The sequence below is a fragment of the Loxodonta africana genome, chromosome 6, assembly GCF_030014295.1.
Source record: "Loxodonta africana isolate mLoxAfr1 chromosome 6, mLoxAfr1.hap2, whole genome shotgun sequence".
In the NCBI taxonomy this organism is placed as follows: Eukaryota; Metazoa; Chordata; class Mammalia; order Proboscidea; family Elephantidae; genus Loxodonta; species Loxodonta africana.
In genome coordinates, this window is record NC_087347.1 from 1,629,737 (window position 1) to 1,647,810 (window position 18,074).

At 48.3% G+C, this 18,074-nt stretch overlaps 1 protein-coding gene across 3 annotated transcripts in view; it reads right to left on the minus strand.

Annotated features, from left to right (window-relative positions):
* Positions 1-18,074, minus strand: part of SEPTIN2 (septin 2) — a 41,977-nt gene that overhangs the window by 5,663 nt on the left and 18,240 nt on the right. For all 3 annotated transcript variants that reach the window (XM_064286364.1, XM_064286363.1, XM_023540275.2), the window contains 8 exons: positions 17,212-17,298; positions 16,117-16,240; positions 14,927-15,061; positions 14,646-14,763; positions 4,215-4,316; positions 3,686-3,831; positions 1,786-1,869; positions 164-221 (listed from right to left, as the gene is read on the minus strand). In XM_064286364.1, coding sequence (XP_064142434.1) covers positions 164-221; positions 1,786-1,869; positions 3,686-3,831; positions 4,215-4,316; positions 14,646-14,763; positions 14,927-15,061; positions 16,117-16,240; positions 17,212-17,298 — 854 coding nt within the window. The remainder of the gene's footprint in view (positions 1-163; positions 222-1,785; positions 1,870-3,685; positions 3,832-4,214; positions 4,317-14,645; positions 14,764-14,926; positions 15,062-16,116; positions 16,241-17,211; positions 17,299-18,074) is intronic.

The window sequence follows — 18,074 nt, forward strand, 5'->3', positions numbered from 1 at the left end:
TACACGATTATGCACAGGTGGACAAATAAAGCACATTAGTCATATGCAATGTATTCCTTCTCAAAAAATTAAAAAAAACTGTTAGTAAGTTCATTACAAATAACATTTTTTGACACACACTACACAGGTTTAGACATAAGACCACTACTGCTTTTCTACTTACTTCAGCTTCCTTTTCCAGCAAGATCTGGTCTTTGTTCATGTCCTCATTCTCTACTTTTCTAAGGATTGAAGGAAATTACAATTACGATACTGTAACGAATATGGCTAGTTATTTCTGATGACTGATACCCAAAGAAAAAATTCACTTTACAGGTCAGAAACATTCCTATTGAAAATCACATATATTTATTATTTTTCTGATTAAAAGCACAAATAAGTAAGAAAGGAACGTAATGTGAAAACAAGGCAAAGAGCATGAAGTGGAAAATCCAAGAGACTTTCCTTACTCTAAGCTGGGGTGCTGACTCTGTCATCTTCTCCCACATGGGAAACAAGACATCATCTGAAGAACACTCTCAGTTACTCCTCACAAGCACTGATCACTGCCACGGCACGAGTGCGCGGTGCTCTGCACACACCACACGCCCGCCACATGGCGAGAGCAGCTGGAGGGGCCCCAGGCTGCCTTCTCCTGTGGAGGCAGGGGTGACAGACATCCCCAACACCATATCACAGGCGCCTCCTAAAGGAGGAACAGGGCCTGCACATCTCCACGAAGGAAGCTGAGGGAAGTGGGCAGCAGCAGAGCCTGACAACAGCCACAGGCCCGTGTCAGGGTGTGCTAGCTCTGGCATCTGTCTTGCTGCCACTATAACCTTTCTCACGGCTGGTTCCCAAACCAACAGCACAGGAAGTTAGACTGTAACGTGCATCGTGTGCGCGTGCACAATCCATCACGTTACTAAACCAGGAGTCTAATTAACTACAATATAGAAAGTCCTCTTTACACGTGATGGCTGTCGTCACTGCAATTGATTACACTCTGTCCTAAGCAGAGATGTGGTTTTGTCAGATACAAATCAGGTCACAAAACAAACACGTCACGTGAGAACCCAAGGCTGCTCAGACGCAGTGCACCACGGCTCACCCCTCTGTTGGTAAGCTGCTGCTTCTCAGTAGCAAACACATTTTCCTCTTTTATGGACAAAGGGATGCTCTCAAGAATGGACCCAACACGCCTCTGGCCTTTTCACCTCAAGCTGTTCTTTCTGTGCTGACTACCAAAGCCACCTTTTCCTTTTAACTAGGAGGTCTCCAGGAGTAGCTTTTGAGTAGGAAACCAAATCACGTTGCTTATAGGACAAGAAGGCTGAACTGGATGGACGGGGAAGGGGGATGGATGTGACTTGGGAAACACAATATGGATGGGGTGAAGGAGACAAAGTGACGCAAAGCAACGCCACACAGAGAAGAGGGGACAACATGACTCAGGGAGATACCACACAGACAAGAGGGGAGACGACATGACTCGAGGAGACAGCACACAGACAGGAGGAGGGAGACATGACTCGGGGAGAGAGCACAGAGACAGGAAGGGGGAGACATGACTCAGGGAGACAGCACACAGAGGAGGCGGGACAACATGACTCGGGGAGACAGCACACAGACAGGAGGAGGGAGACATGACTCGGGGAGACAGCACAGAGACAGGAAGGGGGAGACATGACTCAGGGAGACAGCACACAGAGGAGGCGGGACAACATGACTCGGGGAGACAGCACACAGACAAGAGGGGGGAGACATGACTTGGGGAGACAGCACACAGACAGGAGGGGGGACAACCTGCCGCCTCTCTTGAGCCTCTCAGAGCGGAAGTTCTCGTAGTGGAGGTCCTGGGTCACCTCCTGGAGATCCTGCATATGAGTTCTGAAAGAGAAAAGGACACTTACACTGAGCTACAGGCTGGGACACGCACGTGCGCTATGCCACGCGCCAAGACACACGTGTCGTCTTTGGAGAAAAATCACCAAGTCCACGGAAAACGCCAGTGATGAAACGCCTACTTATACTTGGGAAATGGAACACAGAGCTGCCGGAATTTTGGAATAAAGGGGTGCGGCTGTGGAAACATCCTCCTTGCTGCCACAAAAACACACTGGAGGGGCCAGAGCGATAGGCCCCTCACACTGGACTTCTGCCCGGGCGCTGCCAGACCATCCAGAGCCATTGCACGGAAGAGCAGGTACACAGGGACCTCAAGAGTCTTGGGAACGCAACATCCAAGAGAGAAAACACTTTCCTAAAGAAACTTCTGGAAAATACGTCCTTCAAATAGTCACAACTTGTCAAGCTTAAATTAATACACGATTCTTACGTCACAGAGACGTGACAAGCATCAGTGAGAGAGAGGCTCGCAGGGGGAGGCCCAGTGTTCTGGATCCAACAGCAGCCTAACTCTGGGCCTGCCACTCATTTTAAGAAACAGTCATGGCCCGCCCCCTGCTTCCTTCCCCAACTTTTTCAAATATACACACATTCCAGGTTAAGCAAACATTTAACACATCCCTGTTTACTCTAACTACAGCCCTGGTGGTTAAGAGATCGGCTACTAAGCAAAAGACTGGCAGTTCGAATCCACCAGCCGGTCGTTGGAAACCCTATGGGGCAGCTTCTACATTGTTCTACGGGGTCACTGTGAGTTGGAATTGACTCAACGGCAGTGGGTTTGGATGTGGTTTCTGTTTACTCAGGATGCAGGGACACGGGCTGGGTCCTGGCAAAGTGGCCCCTCATTCCTCCATTCTGAGAAACACACCCAAACAAAAACCAACCCCAAGGGTTTCCAAAGCTGTAAATCTCTATGGAAGCAGGCTGCCACATATTTCTCCCATAGAGCTGCTGGGGGTTTCGACCCACCAACCTTTTGGTTAGCAGTTAATCGCTGTAACTACTGTGCCACCAGGGCTCCTTGAGAAACGCAGAGTTGAGACCAAAGTTGAAGTCCCTATCCAAGGACCCCAGCACTGGAGGGGCTGCAAGCGTCCTTTAACTCTTCACGTGATGGTTAAATTATGCTTGACACAGCTTGACTACCAAAATCTTATTGGGTTTAATTCACTGAAAATGGCTGAGTGATGCATATATGGCATACAGAGCAATTCCCAGTAAATCAAAATACTAATCCATCTAGATCAGCCGTTCCGTAAAGTTCAATTACATAGGTATTATACTGTGCATTAAGTGATACTCTTATTCATGAACAAGTGTCATGCATCTATGTTACTAGACGTGAAACTTATTTTTAGAAGACAGTCTACTTTTGCAATCAGGTCTGTTGTATTAGCAGACGAGAAACTGAGAGGTCTCAAGGGATACCTGGAACCCCCAGAGGGAGGGCCTGAGGCCGACATGCAGCAGCACAACAGCTAACTGGGTCTGGGGAAGAAGCTGTTCGGTGCCTCCTGCGGCAGGTTTTGCCATTTCCTCATTAGAGCTGGAAATCTTTATTTTTTGGTGCTGTCATGGCAGAGTTTAGGCCCAGTCTACTTTCAGCATCAAAAAATACCTTCAGGGATGGGGCATTAAGCCACAAGTTGTATATCGGAAAGAGCCAACCAAGAGTCACACGTAGCCCACAGGGGAGGCCGGTAACAGAACTAGGCAGGTCCACGGCCACACCAGTGCCGAGCGAGAGGAACTGAGGCAGGAGGAGAGTTGCACATGAGGGTCCCAATGGTCTTACATGAGCATGGTCCTCAGCTTCAGGAAGTCGTTGTGCTCTGGGTTCTCCACCTCCACGACCCCCCACGGGTAGAGGCGGCCTCGGACCTTCTTGCCTTTGGCTTCAATCAACTGGTTGGATCCGACCACCGAAAATGGGATGCTGGCCTAGAGGGAGACACAGGGGGACAGGCCTCATGTCACAGAACCCCGATTTTCACTGTGGACAAAGAGCGCTGGCAAATACTTAGCATGTCACTGTCTGCTACCAGGCTAAATTGGAAAGACCAGGGTCTACAGCACTTTACTTGGAAATGCCAGACATTTTCCACATGGTGCAAATGCTATGAAAACAAATTATACTTGTAATAAAAAACTCAGCAACAAGAATTCCAAATATAGTTAAATAAAAAACACCACTGGAACTGAAACCACCTGGACAACGCCTGGAGGACCACGCATCACAAGGCTTGGCCCTCCAACAGCTGTTTTAAGAGCATGGAAACCAAACGACTTGTCACTCACGCTGTGTGCCAGGACTGCGTTCTTACCTTGAGAAGCCTGGTCTGCTCTTTAAAATCTTCATCTTCATCTGACTCTGCGTCAGGTAAGTGATAGATTTTGATGCTATGTTCTTCAATTTCATCCAGAATCTAGAACAAAGACAAAACCAGGAGCAATGTGAAAAAAACGGAATGTTATTTTAGCCAAGTTTAACTTATTATATCAGGAGTACATCTAAATTATCCAAATGTCAATGTGGTGCAACGGATCGCTTTTGTGTGGCCTTTCTCACCACCGTTTTGTAACTCCAGCCCAAGTGATTGGGTGGGACTGTGCAAATAGGGTAATGGTGGTCCACCAAGGGGACTAGTCAGTTTTGACATCCAGCTGTGCTTGGTATGAGCCATCCAGAGGTGGGAAAAAGGATCCCACCACGACCAGTGAAGAACAGCCAGGAGTGGAGAGTGTGTCCTTCGGACCCAGGATCCCTGCACTGAGAAGCTCCTGAAACCAGCAGACAGAGAGAGAGCTCGAGAAGTGGAGGCAGAGAGATAGTGGCAGAAGAGATGGCGCAGCGGGCTTCCCAGACCATGGAGTGAGAAAGCTGAGTGTCTCTTGGCAGCAGGTTTGCTGGAGAAGTAGGGTGCTTCTGGGAACTTGGTGGAGCTAACACCGCCGAATCATGCAGCGTGAGCAGAGCACCTTCAGGCTGAGGCTTACTGGCGCAGTGGGGTGCTTCTGGGCACCTAAGGGCAGAGCTAAAAAAGCTCTGTAATACCTGCCCAAGCAGGGCAGAGGCCGAGGGCCAGGGAGAGGTATGCCTGCAAGCATGGGTGCTAAGAGGCTGCCCTGATGGAAGAACTATACTCTGAGTATTACTGAACCTGAATTGTAAGCTGTTAGCTAATGACAGTGGCTGCAACAACGGACTCAAGCATAACGACTGTGAGGATCGTGCAGGATTGGGCAGTGTTTCCTTCCGTTGTGCACAGGGTCACTATGAGTCGGAATCAACTTGATGACACCTAACAATACCACCAAGAATTTCCCTGATAAGCCCCACAATTGTGAGGATTGTCTGTGAGTTCTGTGTGGCCACTGCAATGAATTATTGAGCCCAGCAGAGACGTAGGGAGTGCTGCGGGAGGGATGGCTGGCGTCAGAATTGGTAAAGACGATGGAGAGAAGAGGCACGTTGACCTCTGCCTCATAGGAATCAGCCTTGGGCTGTCGATCTTGATTTTTCTTCCCTCTTGGGAAGTTAGAGAAGGTCAAACACTGCCACCACGCCCTTTTCACAGTCAATAAAGAATCAAACTGATGACCAAAATTATTGTCAAATGATTTACGAGCTGCCAGGGGTGCTCACGTTTGATTTCTCAGGACTCCTCTGTCCAGGACCATCACCACCGGCGGCGCCCGCAATGCACAAAGCATGCTGATGAGCAATGGCATCCCAGTGTGGCAGGATGACTGGCCCCAAGGACAAGTGCAGCCGAGATGCCATGGCCTACTGAGGGGCACCAGGAAGACAGGAGCCTCACAAGGAGAGAAGCAGGAAAGGTGCCTCAGGAGGACAAACACATCTTGTCCAGAGCACAGAGGGGAGGACACACGGGTATGTTCGGGAATACCAACAGGCTAAGTGTGGATGGAATATAAGACCTCTAGCTGGGTGAGTGGAAAGACAGGAAAGCATCTAGGTTAGCAACAGAGGGCTAAGTGCACACCAGGCTAGGGATCTGGCTTCACTCAACCAGGTAATGGAAGGCTGGGTGGCCTACAGGGGAGGAAAGACCAGCCTGGAAATAAGCATGATTCACCAATCACTTGAGAAACAGGCCCCCAATGCCCGCTGCATGCTGGCTCTCCCCCAGGTGCCAGGAAGCTGAAACCCTGCTCACCCGTGCCTAGGGTGCAGTGCTACAGACTGCTTTTGTATGGCCTTTCTCATCATGGTCTTGTAATTGCCACGAAACAACTGAGTGGAACTATACAAATGATGTTCCACTGGGACTCATAAGGTTATCTCTGGCTAAACCTTCCCAGGAGTCGACTGCCGCTCCTTCATCCTAGTCTGTCTTAGTCTGGAAGCTCAGCTGAAATCTGCCTGCCATGGGTGACCCTGCTGATACCTGAATACTGGTGGCATAGCTCCCAGCATCACAGTTAGATGCAAGCCCCCACAGTACGACAAACCGATCCTTGGCGGTGGTGGGATTCTCTCTTTCTCACCTGTGGGATGGCTCATACCAAGCCCAACTGGATATCAAATCTGACCAATCCGCTTGGTGGGCCACAATTATCCTATTCACACGGTTCAACCCAATCTCTTGCACAGGAGTTACAAGACCACAGTGAGGAAGGCCACACAACAGCGATCCATCACATCACACTGACATCTGGATAATTCAGACGTACTCCTCATATGTAAGTTAAACTTGACTCAAATAACCTTCTGTTCCCTAAACTGCTTCACTTAGAACCAAGGATGGCAAGACTGCATCTCGCATACTTTGGACATGTTGTCAGAAGGATCAGTCCCTAGAGGAGGACATCATGCTTGGTAAAGTAAAGGGTCAGCGAAAAAGAGGAAGACGCTCAATGAGACGGACTGACACAGTGGCTGTGACAATGGGCTTAAGCATAACAAGGACTGAGAGGATGGCACAAGACCGGGCAGTGTTTTGTTCTGCTATACACAGGGTCGCTATGAGTCGAAACCTACTCGATGGCACTAACAACAACATACAAACGAGGTGCCTGGAACCCACCAAGGGACTAGGTGGTTTGCTAATAATATAACTAAAGTGCATGGCACCCTAACGAAAGGAATGGTCAGTTTTTCCAACCAGCTAAGCTTAAAGAGACATGGAAAGAGAGACAGGGGAACTGTAAACACAGAAGATGGTGAGAGGCAGCAGCTCAGTGATAGGGGCACATGACAGTAGGAACCAGGAGATAGGCATGAGATGGCTTCAGTGTGGCTTGCCAAGCCACGGTCCTAAGAGTTGTAACACTTGCCTGAGAAAGCTTTGAGCAGGATCTGGTGTCAGAGGGCCCCCAGCAGGGCCCAGCAGCAGAGGGCAAGAAGAAGCTGTCCTGAATTGCAGTTTTGTCCTGTTACTTCCAAGTTGATTCCAATCCCAAGATGTACGCTGTTGCTTCCCTAATAAACCACTGAACTGTTAAGTATGGTTTCTGAGTTCTGTGAGACGCTGCAGTGAATTACGGAACCCGAAGACGGGAGGGACAACACTGCGGGGGAGGCGGGGGGAGTAGCTGATGTTAGAGAGGGACAGCTGTTGGGAAAAGCTGGACATCTGGGACATGTTTTACCTCCGCCTCGTACACACAAGCTTCGTGCTGACTCTTATGAAAGAAATTACCCATTGGGGGCAGAGAGGGTACAAGCAGACTCCGCAGGAGACATCCGACCTACCACTCGGCACTGGACTTGTTCTCTGGTCCTAAAAGACAGACATTCTGAACGGGACCTTCCAGATCCTCCATGATCGAAGGTATGTTATGTGAACACCTTGCCTGGACTGCTCCAGGACTCAGAGCAGGCCCTTAACCCCACACTCTGCAGCCCCACCTTCAGTCCTTCCTAAGTGAGGCAAGGCTGGGTAGTTGGCACCAAGTCACTGCACTCAGGCTGGCTTTCTGTTCTAAGCTCTTCATCGCACAGCCTGTCCCGGTCTGCTGTACACACTGCCCCTGCTGACACTCAGACAGGGTTTTAACTAGAAAGGGGAGTAGAAAGATAATGAAGACTCAAAAACAATCACACGTTTCTAAGTCTGGGTGACAGCAGGAATTGCAGGACCAGGTGTGTAGGGAAGGTGGAGGAGAAGCTCCTTTGCGGGGAAAGAAGACCTGTGCTGCACACCTGTGTTTACGAGGAGCAGGAACAGGACACCCAGACTGTCAAAGCAGATGCCACCGGAGCAGCTGGTGTGTGATCACAGTAACATGTAGGAAGTGACTTTTAGGGAAAAGTCAGGGCGGCGGTTAAGACAAGCAGAAAAAAGAGGGTGAGCGAGGCAAGCAAAGCACACAGGTCTGGAGGCCACAGGAAGGACGCTCCAGGAAGAGCTACCCGTCGCAGCACATGGCCAAGCCCAGGACAGGACACCTGCAGCTGGATGGCCTGAAGCCAGACTTGACGGGATTAAGGAGAGGGTACGTAACCACCGCAGGGAACTGAGGACTCTAACAAGGAGAGGCTGGTACAAGGCTCCTCTATGTCAGGGAGGTGAAGATAGGAACCAGGTGACGAGAAGCGTTGACAAGGCATGAAAAGAAAGGGAGAGCTGCTCCAAGCGCTCCAGATCCTCTCAGAGCCTGTAACACAGCAAGGCCCTAGTTCTGGGTACAAGATCAGAGACGGGGTGAAGCCTCTGACGCCGGAAGGTCCTCTCAGAGCCTGTAACACAGCAAGGCCCTAGTTCTGGGTACAAGATCAGAGACGGGGTGAAGCCTCTGACGCCGGAAGGTCCTCTCAGAGCCTGTAACACAGCAAGGCCCTAGTTCTGGGTACAAGTTCAGAGACGGGGTGAAGCCTCTGATGCCGGAAGGTCCTCTCAGAGCCTGTAACGCAGCAAGGCCCTAGTTCTGGGTACGAGTTCAGAGACGGGGTGAAGCCTCTGATGCCAGAAGGTCCTCTCAGAGCCTGTAACACAGCAAGGCCCTAGTTCTGGGTACGAGTTCAGAGATGGGGTGAAGCCTCTGATGCCAGAAGGTCCTCTCAGAGCCTGTAACACAGCAAGGCCCCACTTCTGGGTACAAGTTCAGAGATGGGGTGAAGCCTCTGACTCCGGTGTCCCCCACCCTCCACTCTGAAATTAAACATAACAAGGTATAAAAGGTGAAGTTTCCTTAAGCAAGAGTCGATAGAACACTACCTTCCAAGCGTAAAAACTTTTATGCTTACAGAACTCTTCCCAGGGCCCAATTAGTTCCTAAAAATTGGCAGGCACTTGAGACAATGAGTCAAACCAAGAGAAATCATTTGCAACATGATAAACTCAAAGTCTAAAAATATAGAGAATAGCTATAAATCAACTAAAAAAAACTCTAAAAAACAGCCATGGCTCTGAAACATGAGAACGTTAAAACAGGTGCCAAGCCCAAACTTCCACTCTCACTACACATCAAGGAAATGCACATTAAAGTGAGAGACTGCTTTTCATTTCTCCGACGGGAAATACCTTTCAAAAACTGAAAACATATATCCAGGATTGTTCCAGGGAGTGGGGACATAAGTTGTAACAAACATATTTTGGGAAATGTAGCCATCTTCAAACATGTTCATGTTTCTCTGAATCTGAGTTATACACGGTTGAGAACAGGAGCAGCACTACCCATCACTGCAACTCCTCGGTGGGCATCACGGGGGCCGCTATGTGCCAGGGGCACATCAGAGAACAAAGCAAAGACCTGGCCTCAGGCACTGAGGGGCAGGGACACCAAGGAGCATACCAGTGGGGACCTGTGGGGAGTGCTGGAGCAGAGAAAGGGGTGGCACGAATCCCTGAGACGTGAGGGATCTCACTGTGCAGGTATCTAGGAAGGAATTTTCCAGACAAAGGGCTGACTACTGGAAAGACCCTAAGGTAGGAAGGTACCTGCTCTGAAGAAGAGCAAGGAGAAAGTGACAGAGAATTTGGTCAGAGATAAATGCAGGGGCCACACACAGTGGCGACTCACACTTGAAAACCCAAAATGCAGGCCTGAGAAACTTTTAAGCCCAGAACCACCATTAAAAAAAAAAAAAAAAAAGAAACCCATTGTAGTCGCTTTCAACTCACAGACAATCATGTTGCGTTGCCGTCGTCGTTAGGTGCCCTCAAGTCGGTTCCAGCTCATAGCGACCCTGTGTAAGAATGAAACACTGCCCGGTCCTGCACCATGCTCACAATCTTTGTTATACCTGAGCCCACTGTTGCAACCACTGCGTCAATCCATCTCATTCGGGGTCTTCCTCTTTTTTGCTGACCCTCTACTTTACCAAGCATGATGTCCTTCTCCAGGCACTGGTCCCTCCTGAGAACATGTCCAAAGTAGGTAAGACGTAGTCTCCCCATTCTTGCTTCTAAGGAGCATTCCAGTTGTACTTCTTCCAAGACACATCTGTTCATTCTTTTGGCAGTCCATGGTATATTTAATATTCTCCGCCAACACCACAATTGAGAGGCGTCAATTCTTCTCTGGCTTCCTTATTCATTGTCCAGCTTTCACATGCATATGAGGTGATTTAAAACACCACGGCTTGGGGTCAGGCGCACCTTACTCTTCAAGGTGATATCTTTGCTCTTCAACACTTTTAACAGGTCTCTCGCAGCATATTTGCCCAATGCAATGTGTCTCTTGATTTCCTGACTGCTGCTTTCATACGTATTAAATGTGGATCCAAGTAAAATGAAACCCTTGACAGCTTCGATCTTCTGTCTGTTTATCGTGACGTTGTTTACCGGTCCAGTTGTGAGGACTTTCGTTTTACACTGAGGTGTAATCCATACTGAAGGCGGTAGCCTTTGATTTTCATCAGTAAGTGCTTCAAGTCCTCTTCACTTTCAGCAAGGAAGGATGTGTTGTCTGCATATTGCAGATTGTTAATGAGTCTTCCTCCACTCCTGACACCCTGGTCTTCCTCATGCAGTCCAGCCTCTCGGATTATCTGCCCAGCACACATATTGAACAGGTACAGCGAAAGGATACAGTGCTTACCCACACCTTTCCTGACTTTCAACCAATCAGTATTCCCTTGCCCTGTTTGAACAACTGCCTCTTGATCTATGTACGGATTCCGCATGAGCACAATTAACTGTTCTGGAATTCCCATTCTTTGCAATGTTATCCATAATTTGTTATGACGCACGCAATCAAGTGCCTTTGCAGAGCCAATAAAAACACTGGTGAACATTTTTCTGGTATTCTCTGCTTTCAGCCAGGATCCATCTGACATGGTTCCACGTCCTCTTCTGAGTCCAGCCTGAATTTCTGGCAGTTCCCTGTCAATATATTGCTACAGTTGCTTTTGGATGATCTTTAGCAAAATTTTACTTGCGTGTGATGTTAGTGATATTGTTCAACAATTTCCACATTCTGCTGCATCACCTTTCTTGGGAATAGGCATGAATATGAATCTCTTCCAGTTACCTGGCCAGGCAGCTCACTCATCTATGCCAGGAGATCTGGAAGACAGCTGTCAGTTCCTGGAGTCTTGTTTTTCTCCAGTGCCTTCAGTGCAGCTTGGACCTCTTCCTTCAGTACCACTGGTTCCTGATCATATGTTACCTCCTGAAATGGCTGAACACCGACCAATTCTTTTCGGTATAATGACTCCGTGTTCTTTTCAACCATTCTTGATGCTTCCTGTGTCATTTAGTATTTTCCCCATGGAATCCTTCAGTAATGCAACTCGAGGCTTGAATTTTTTCTTGTTTTTTCAGCTTTGAGAAACGTCGAGTGTGTTCTCCCCTTTTGGTGTTCTACCTCCAGCTCTTTGCACATGTCAGTATAATGCTTTGCCTTCTTGAGCCGCCCTTTGAGTAAAAGAGCTTCTCTTCAGCTCTTTTACTTTATCTTTTCTTCCTTTTGCTTCCACCACTCGATGTTCAAATTTCAGAGTTTCTTCTGACAACCATTTTGCTCTTTTCTTTCTTTCTTTTCTTTTTAATGACTTTTTGCTTTCCTCATGGATGATGTCCTTGATGTCATTCCACAACTTGGCTGGTCTGTGGTCGTCAGCGTTCGACACGTCAAATCTATACCTGAGAAGGTCTCTAAATTCAGGTGACAGAGGATCAAGGTCATACTTTGGCTCTCGTCGACAGGTCTTGAAATGTTCTTGTTGACAATGAATGCAACACCATTTCTCTTGAAGTTGTCATTCCCAGCATAGCAGACCATATGATTGTCTGCCAGAAAATGACCTATACCACCAGTCCATTTCGACTCTCTAATGCCTGGGAGATCGATGTTTATACATTTTCATTTTTGATGACTTCCAATTTTCCTAGATTCATACTTCGTACATTCCAGGTTCCAATTATTAACGGATGTCTGCAGCTGTTTCTTCTCATTTTGAGTCACGCCACATCAGCAAATGAAGGTCCCGGAAGCTTTACTCCATCCACATCATTAAGGTCACGAAAGATTTTTCTGTAGCGTATGATGCTGTTTGACAGCATTTTCCCCACAGAAGAACATCTTTCAGAATTGGAGTCAATCCTCTCAAACCCTGCCACTGCTTCATCAATTAAGTTTATGTAATGTTCTAAATTCTTTGTTGTCATTTCAGCAATGTTCACAGCATCTTCACTAGGAGCACATTCCATTTCAAGAAACCACTTTCTTTGCTCGTCCGTAAGAAGCAACTCCTCATTCACTAAGTTTCATCATGAGATGGCAGCAATTCAGTCACAGCTTCAGGCTCCACTTCTAGTTTTCCTGCTGTTTCCATATCTGCAGTTAGTTCCTCCACTTAAGTCTTGAACTCCTCAAAGTTACTCATGAGGGTTGGAATGAACTTCTTCCAAATGCCTGTTCATGTTGATCTGCTGACCTCCTCCCACGAATCGTGAATGTTTTTAATGGCGTCTAGAATGATAAATCCTTTCCAGAAGATTTTCAATGAACTTTGCCCAGATCCATCAGAGGAATCACTACCTATGGCAGCTATAGCCTTAGGAAACATATTTTTTAAATAATAAGCCTTGAATGTCGAAATTACTCCTTGATCCGTGGGCTGCAGGATGGATGCTATGTTAGCAGGCATGAAAACAACATTAATCTCCATGTAATCCTCATCAGTTTTTGGGTGACCAGGTGTATTGTCAATGAGCAATCAAATTTTAAAAGAAATCTTTTTTTTCTGGGCAGTAGGTCTCAACAGTGGGCCTAAATCTTCAGTAGGCCACGAGGTAAACAGATGTGCTGTCACCCAGGCTTTGTTGTTCCGTTCACAGAGCACAGGCAGAGGAGGTTTAGCATCATTCTTAAAGGGCCTAGGATTTCAGGAATGGTAAATGAGCACTGGCTTCCACTTCAGTCAACAGCTGCTTTAGCCCTTAAGGAAAGACTCAGCCTGTCCTTTGAAGCCAAGCATTGACTTCTCCCTAGCTACCGAAGTCCCAGATGGTATCTTCTTCCAGTGTAACACTGTTCCGTCTACGCGGAAAACCTGCTGTTTAGTGTGGCCACTTTCGTCAGCTGCCTCAGCTGGATTTTCGGGATAACTGGCTGCAGCGTCTGCACCGGCACGTGCTGCTTCACCTTGCACTTCTACGTTATGGAGACGGCTTCTTTCCTTAAACCTCGTGAACCAACCTCTGCTGGCTTCAGACTTCTTCTGCAGCTTCCTCACCTCTCTCGGCCTTCACAGAATTGAAGAGAGCGAGGGCCTTGCTCCAGATTAGGCTTTGGCTTAAGGGAATGTTGTGGCTGGTCTAATCTATCCAGACCACTAAAACTTTCTCCATATCAGCAATAAGGCTGTTTTGCTTTCTTATCATCTGTGTTCTCACTGGAGTAGCACTTTTGATTTCCTTCCAGAACTTTTCCTCTGTATTCACAATGTGGCAAATTGTTTGGCGCAAGAGGCCTAGTTTTTGGCCTACCACAGTTTTTGACAAGCCTTCCTCACTGACCGTAACCATTTCCAGCTTTTGATTTAAAGTGAGAAAGCTGTGACTCTTCTTTTTACTTGAATACTTGGAGACCACTGCAGAGTTATTAATTGGCCTACTTTAAATACTGTTGTGTCTCAGAGAACAGGGAGGCCTGAGGAGAGGGAGAGAGGCAGGGAAAGGCCGGGCGGTGGAGCAGTGAGAAGACACAACATTTATTAAGTCTGCCATCTTACATGGGTGTGGTTTGTGGCGCCCCAAAACAATTACAATAGTAACTTCAGAGATTACTGATCAGAAATCACCGTAACAGATACGATAATAACGAGAAAGTTTGAAATATCACAAAAATTGGCAAAATGTGACAAGAGACACGAAGTGAGAACATGCTACCAGACAGATGGCACTGACAGACTCGCTTGACACAGGGTTGCCACAAACCTCCAATGTGCAACAAACGCAACATTTGCAAAGCACGATAAAAGGAGGTACGTCTGTACCCAGCGAAAGCCACAGGAATCTACAGCAATGAGCACAGATCTGCATTTATCCGACACGTGGCATCTTCCTGATTCAGCCTTCCACACGTTCAGAACAATTACACACGTCAGTAACCTGAAACCTTCATGAAAACAAAATACTAAAATGTAACTCTAAGTCCGCTCAATACTGGATGTTCCTTAAAAACAACGCTGCAGAAGTTCAGAGCCAGTCCCACAGCCCTGCCTTCTGAGACCTCAGCAGACAAGCGTGGAGTCTCCTGACACCCTTCCTTTCATGTATTCCAGGTCTGTGGCGCTCCACCTGAATAGAGGAACGAGCAGAGGCAAAGTGACGACTCACCCTTTTCTTCAAGCGCTCCCGTTCCTTCAGCGTGAGGGTGTCAGCCTTGGCGATGACAGGCACGATGTTCACCTTATTGTGAATCGCCTTCATGAATGCAACATCCAAGGGCTTCAGTCTAAAACGATTGTTCACGTGTCACAAGTTTAGAAAAACAGAAAAGCACACAATTACCCAGTTCTTTGCTTGAAATATGCAGCTTGGGGAAAACCTGCAACCCTCAGCGTAGCAAAGATGGAAGTCAACGTGCACAGCAGTTTCCACAGCAGACGACGACTTACCCGTGTCCGAAAGGGGAGATGAAGTAGAAGCAGCAGTGAACCCTGTTGTCGATGATATGCCGTCTGTTCAAGCCGCTCTCATCGTGCAGGTACCGTTCAAACTGCTCGTCGATGTAGGAGATGATGGTCTTAAAACTGAGACAGAGACAGCCGTGACTGTGCAGTGCAGAAGGCACGCAGGCAGCCCCCAACTCCAAAGGGAAAACAAGGTCTTCTACCCCCTTCCAATGTATGCACAACTTGACGACTCATTTGTAAGCTGAGGCAGAAAACTGACTCCTAGGTTCTTCAGAACTGTGACAAGAATCATTTCATGTCAGTGCTGTAAGTCAACAGCCTGGATAGATGGGTCACGAGGAGCCTGAGGATGCCAAAGTGGAGATGGGGTTGCCACCTCTTCCAAAGTCTGACTGGGAAGTGGGCCACACAGAGTGTGTCATTAGGGACAGGCTTGCTAAAGTGTGGAACAGTGGAACACATGTGCGTGTTAAGAGCAGCCAGGAGAGAGGGGAGGACCACGATGCTGGAAGCAGGTGAGGTTCCGTACTACAAAGCAGACCTCCCTGCATGGCTACAGGTGACAGGCTGCCGTCGTCTCCTGTATCTCGAGCTCCTTATTTGTTAATGTGATGCCAGCAGGCACTTGTCTACAGCACTGTCTCAAGCGACTCTGCCACAGGCTTCGTTTCCTCCTGGCCAGGGAGGAGGGAGCCTGCACCACAGTGCTCTATCCACCAGCACAGTGCCAGTCAAGGTGCTCCGCTAATGCAGCATTAAAAGATGGCCGGCTTTGCAACTGCAGAGTTCACTGAGAATAGCCTCAGAGAAAAAACACAACTCATTCTCTGTAAAATCCCTTATTTAGAAAGTCTGTGTGTGACGAACTTTAAATGGTCTCACTGTTCTACACACACACAAAAAAAACAAAACCAAACCCATCGCCATCCAGTTGATTCCAACTCACAGCAGCCCTCTAGGACAGGGCAGAACTGCCCCCCAGAGTGTCAAAGGGGCGCCTGGTGGATGTGAACTGCTGAATTTTTGTTTAACAGCCACAGCACTTAACCCACCACGCCACCAGGGTTTCCGTTCTATACACGGTTACCCCAATTCCAGGAACTATTAACACCATAAACTCAAACACGTAAGCTACGTAAGCGCAGCCAGACGTGACGGCCCTCAGCACACACCAGTCTCGGCAGTTGATGGCGTCGCCGTAGCCGGGCGTGTCCACTACTGTGAGTCGCAGCTTGACCCCTCGCTCTTCAATCTCCACGGTGGAGGCCTCGATTTGGACAGTTCTCTCAATTTTTTCTGTAGAAGAAACAAACCTGATAAAGAATGCACCTTAAAAATGAAGCAGTATGTGAAGAGAAGAAACTGCCTGTTATTAAAAAAAAAAAAAAAACCCACTGCCGTCAAGTCGATTCCGGCTCACAGCGACTCTACTGGACAGAGCAGAACTGCCCCACAGGGTTTCTAAGGAGCACCTGGTGGATTCGGACTGCCGACCTCTTGGTTAGCAGCCATCGCACTTAACCACTACACCACCAGGCTTTCCCACCTGTTACTAGTGCTCTTAAGAACAAGAGACTTGGAGCCTCACTACCTCTCTTTGGAGGTGGGTTCTCAGAAGTCACCATGAGGCTGGCGTAAAAATCACCCCAAAGTCAGCGAAGGAAAGTTGAGGCCAAGGTAAATGTGATGCCTGGGAAGGTTAAAACTCCAAGATTAAAAATGCTAATTTCTGTTTTTGGGACAGAGAAAACAGAAAATAACTTACGAACTTACTTAAAAGCTGATTCTGGGAACATAAGTAAAGAACTCTCATTCCTGCTGCGTGAGCCCATTCCGGCCCTGACTCAGCACCCCATCTGTACACCCTATGAGCACATGTGGGCGCTGGTGCCCTGCACAGGGACACTTAGACAGCTGATTAAACAGCCAGACCATATCCACGCCTACAGTGATCTTCTCTTACAGCGTGTCACAGGATAAAACACCCACTTGGCCCCCCCACCAGACAGACAGTACAGGAGAGACTGTCACCATTTCAGAGAGGACACATATGTGCTCAAAGATTCCATAACCAAGTTCTGTGGCCCCAGGTACAGCACACCACTTCCTACCTCCTACATGACGTGTCCCATGTTTAAAGCCAAGCAAAGCACATACACATGCACGTACACACGCACACACAGAGGGCCACGGCATAAAACACTCCCTGGGCACTCCCCATCACCTTTCACACAGAACCGCGCTCAGGGCAGGACGTGGGTCCTTACCTGCAGCTCCAGGTATGACTCTTTCTGGGTAGAGGTCGGTCAGGAACAGGCTGTTTATGAGTGTCGACTTTCCCAGTCCAGATTCACCTTTAGTGGGAAGGAAAACCCTGTCACAACCATATCTACGTGGCACAGAGACAATTAAGTCTTTGGAGGTTTCTGAGGCCTGGCACTGGCTCAGAACCTCACCAGCGTCACTCCATGTACTTCTCGCAATGTCTGAGTGGGGAGGCACAGCCATCTTGTCTCTCAGACAAGGAAATATGCTCGAGGCAGGTCCTTGGCCTGGGCTACGTCTGAGTCCAGCTCTGTGGGACTCAGGGTCTGCCCTCTACTGGATCATATGGTCAGAAACGTAATCTGTCTTCACGGACGTGGGGAGTGAACTCTAGCAGCTGGTCCTTTTTTCTTCGATGAACAGGATGCGAAGTAGGTTTTCAGCTACAAGCTCTGCAAATCGTTAAACCTGTCACATTTCAGAAAACCCCGAATGCACCTGTCCAGTGACGATGACAGCGCTCCTGCTTCCCAAGCCGCGGACAGCAGGGCAGCCACAGAGGATGCTACCTGAGTGGGACAACCAAGGCTCCTTCACAGTCACTCCACATTTCCCCTCAAGGCGGGGGCCACCCTTCCTCCCGTCAGTTCACCCCCATTTCCCACCACGCAGCCACTGCGTCCAGCCACCCCGAGTCCAGCCACCCCGCGTCCAGCACCTCCAGCTCATGCAGGTGAATGTGCGGTAACCCATCTGGGCACAGTGTTTGTTAAAGCATGTAATGAGTCAGGAATTTCTCAGCTACTGCAATTACACATCCCAAATACTTCAAATTTAACTTCAAAGAACATGCAAACAATGAAAA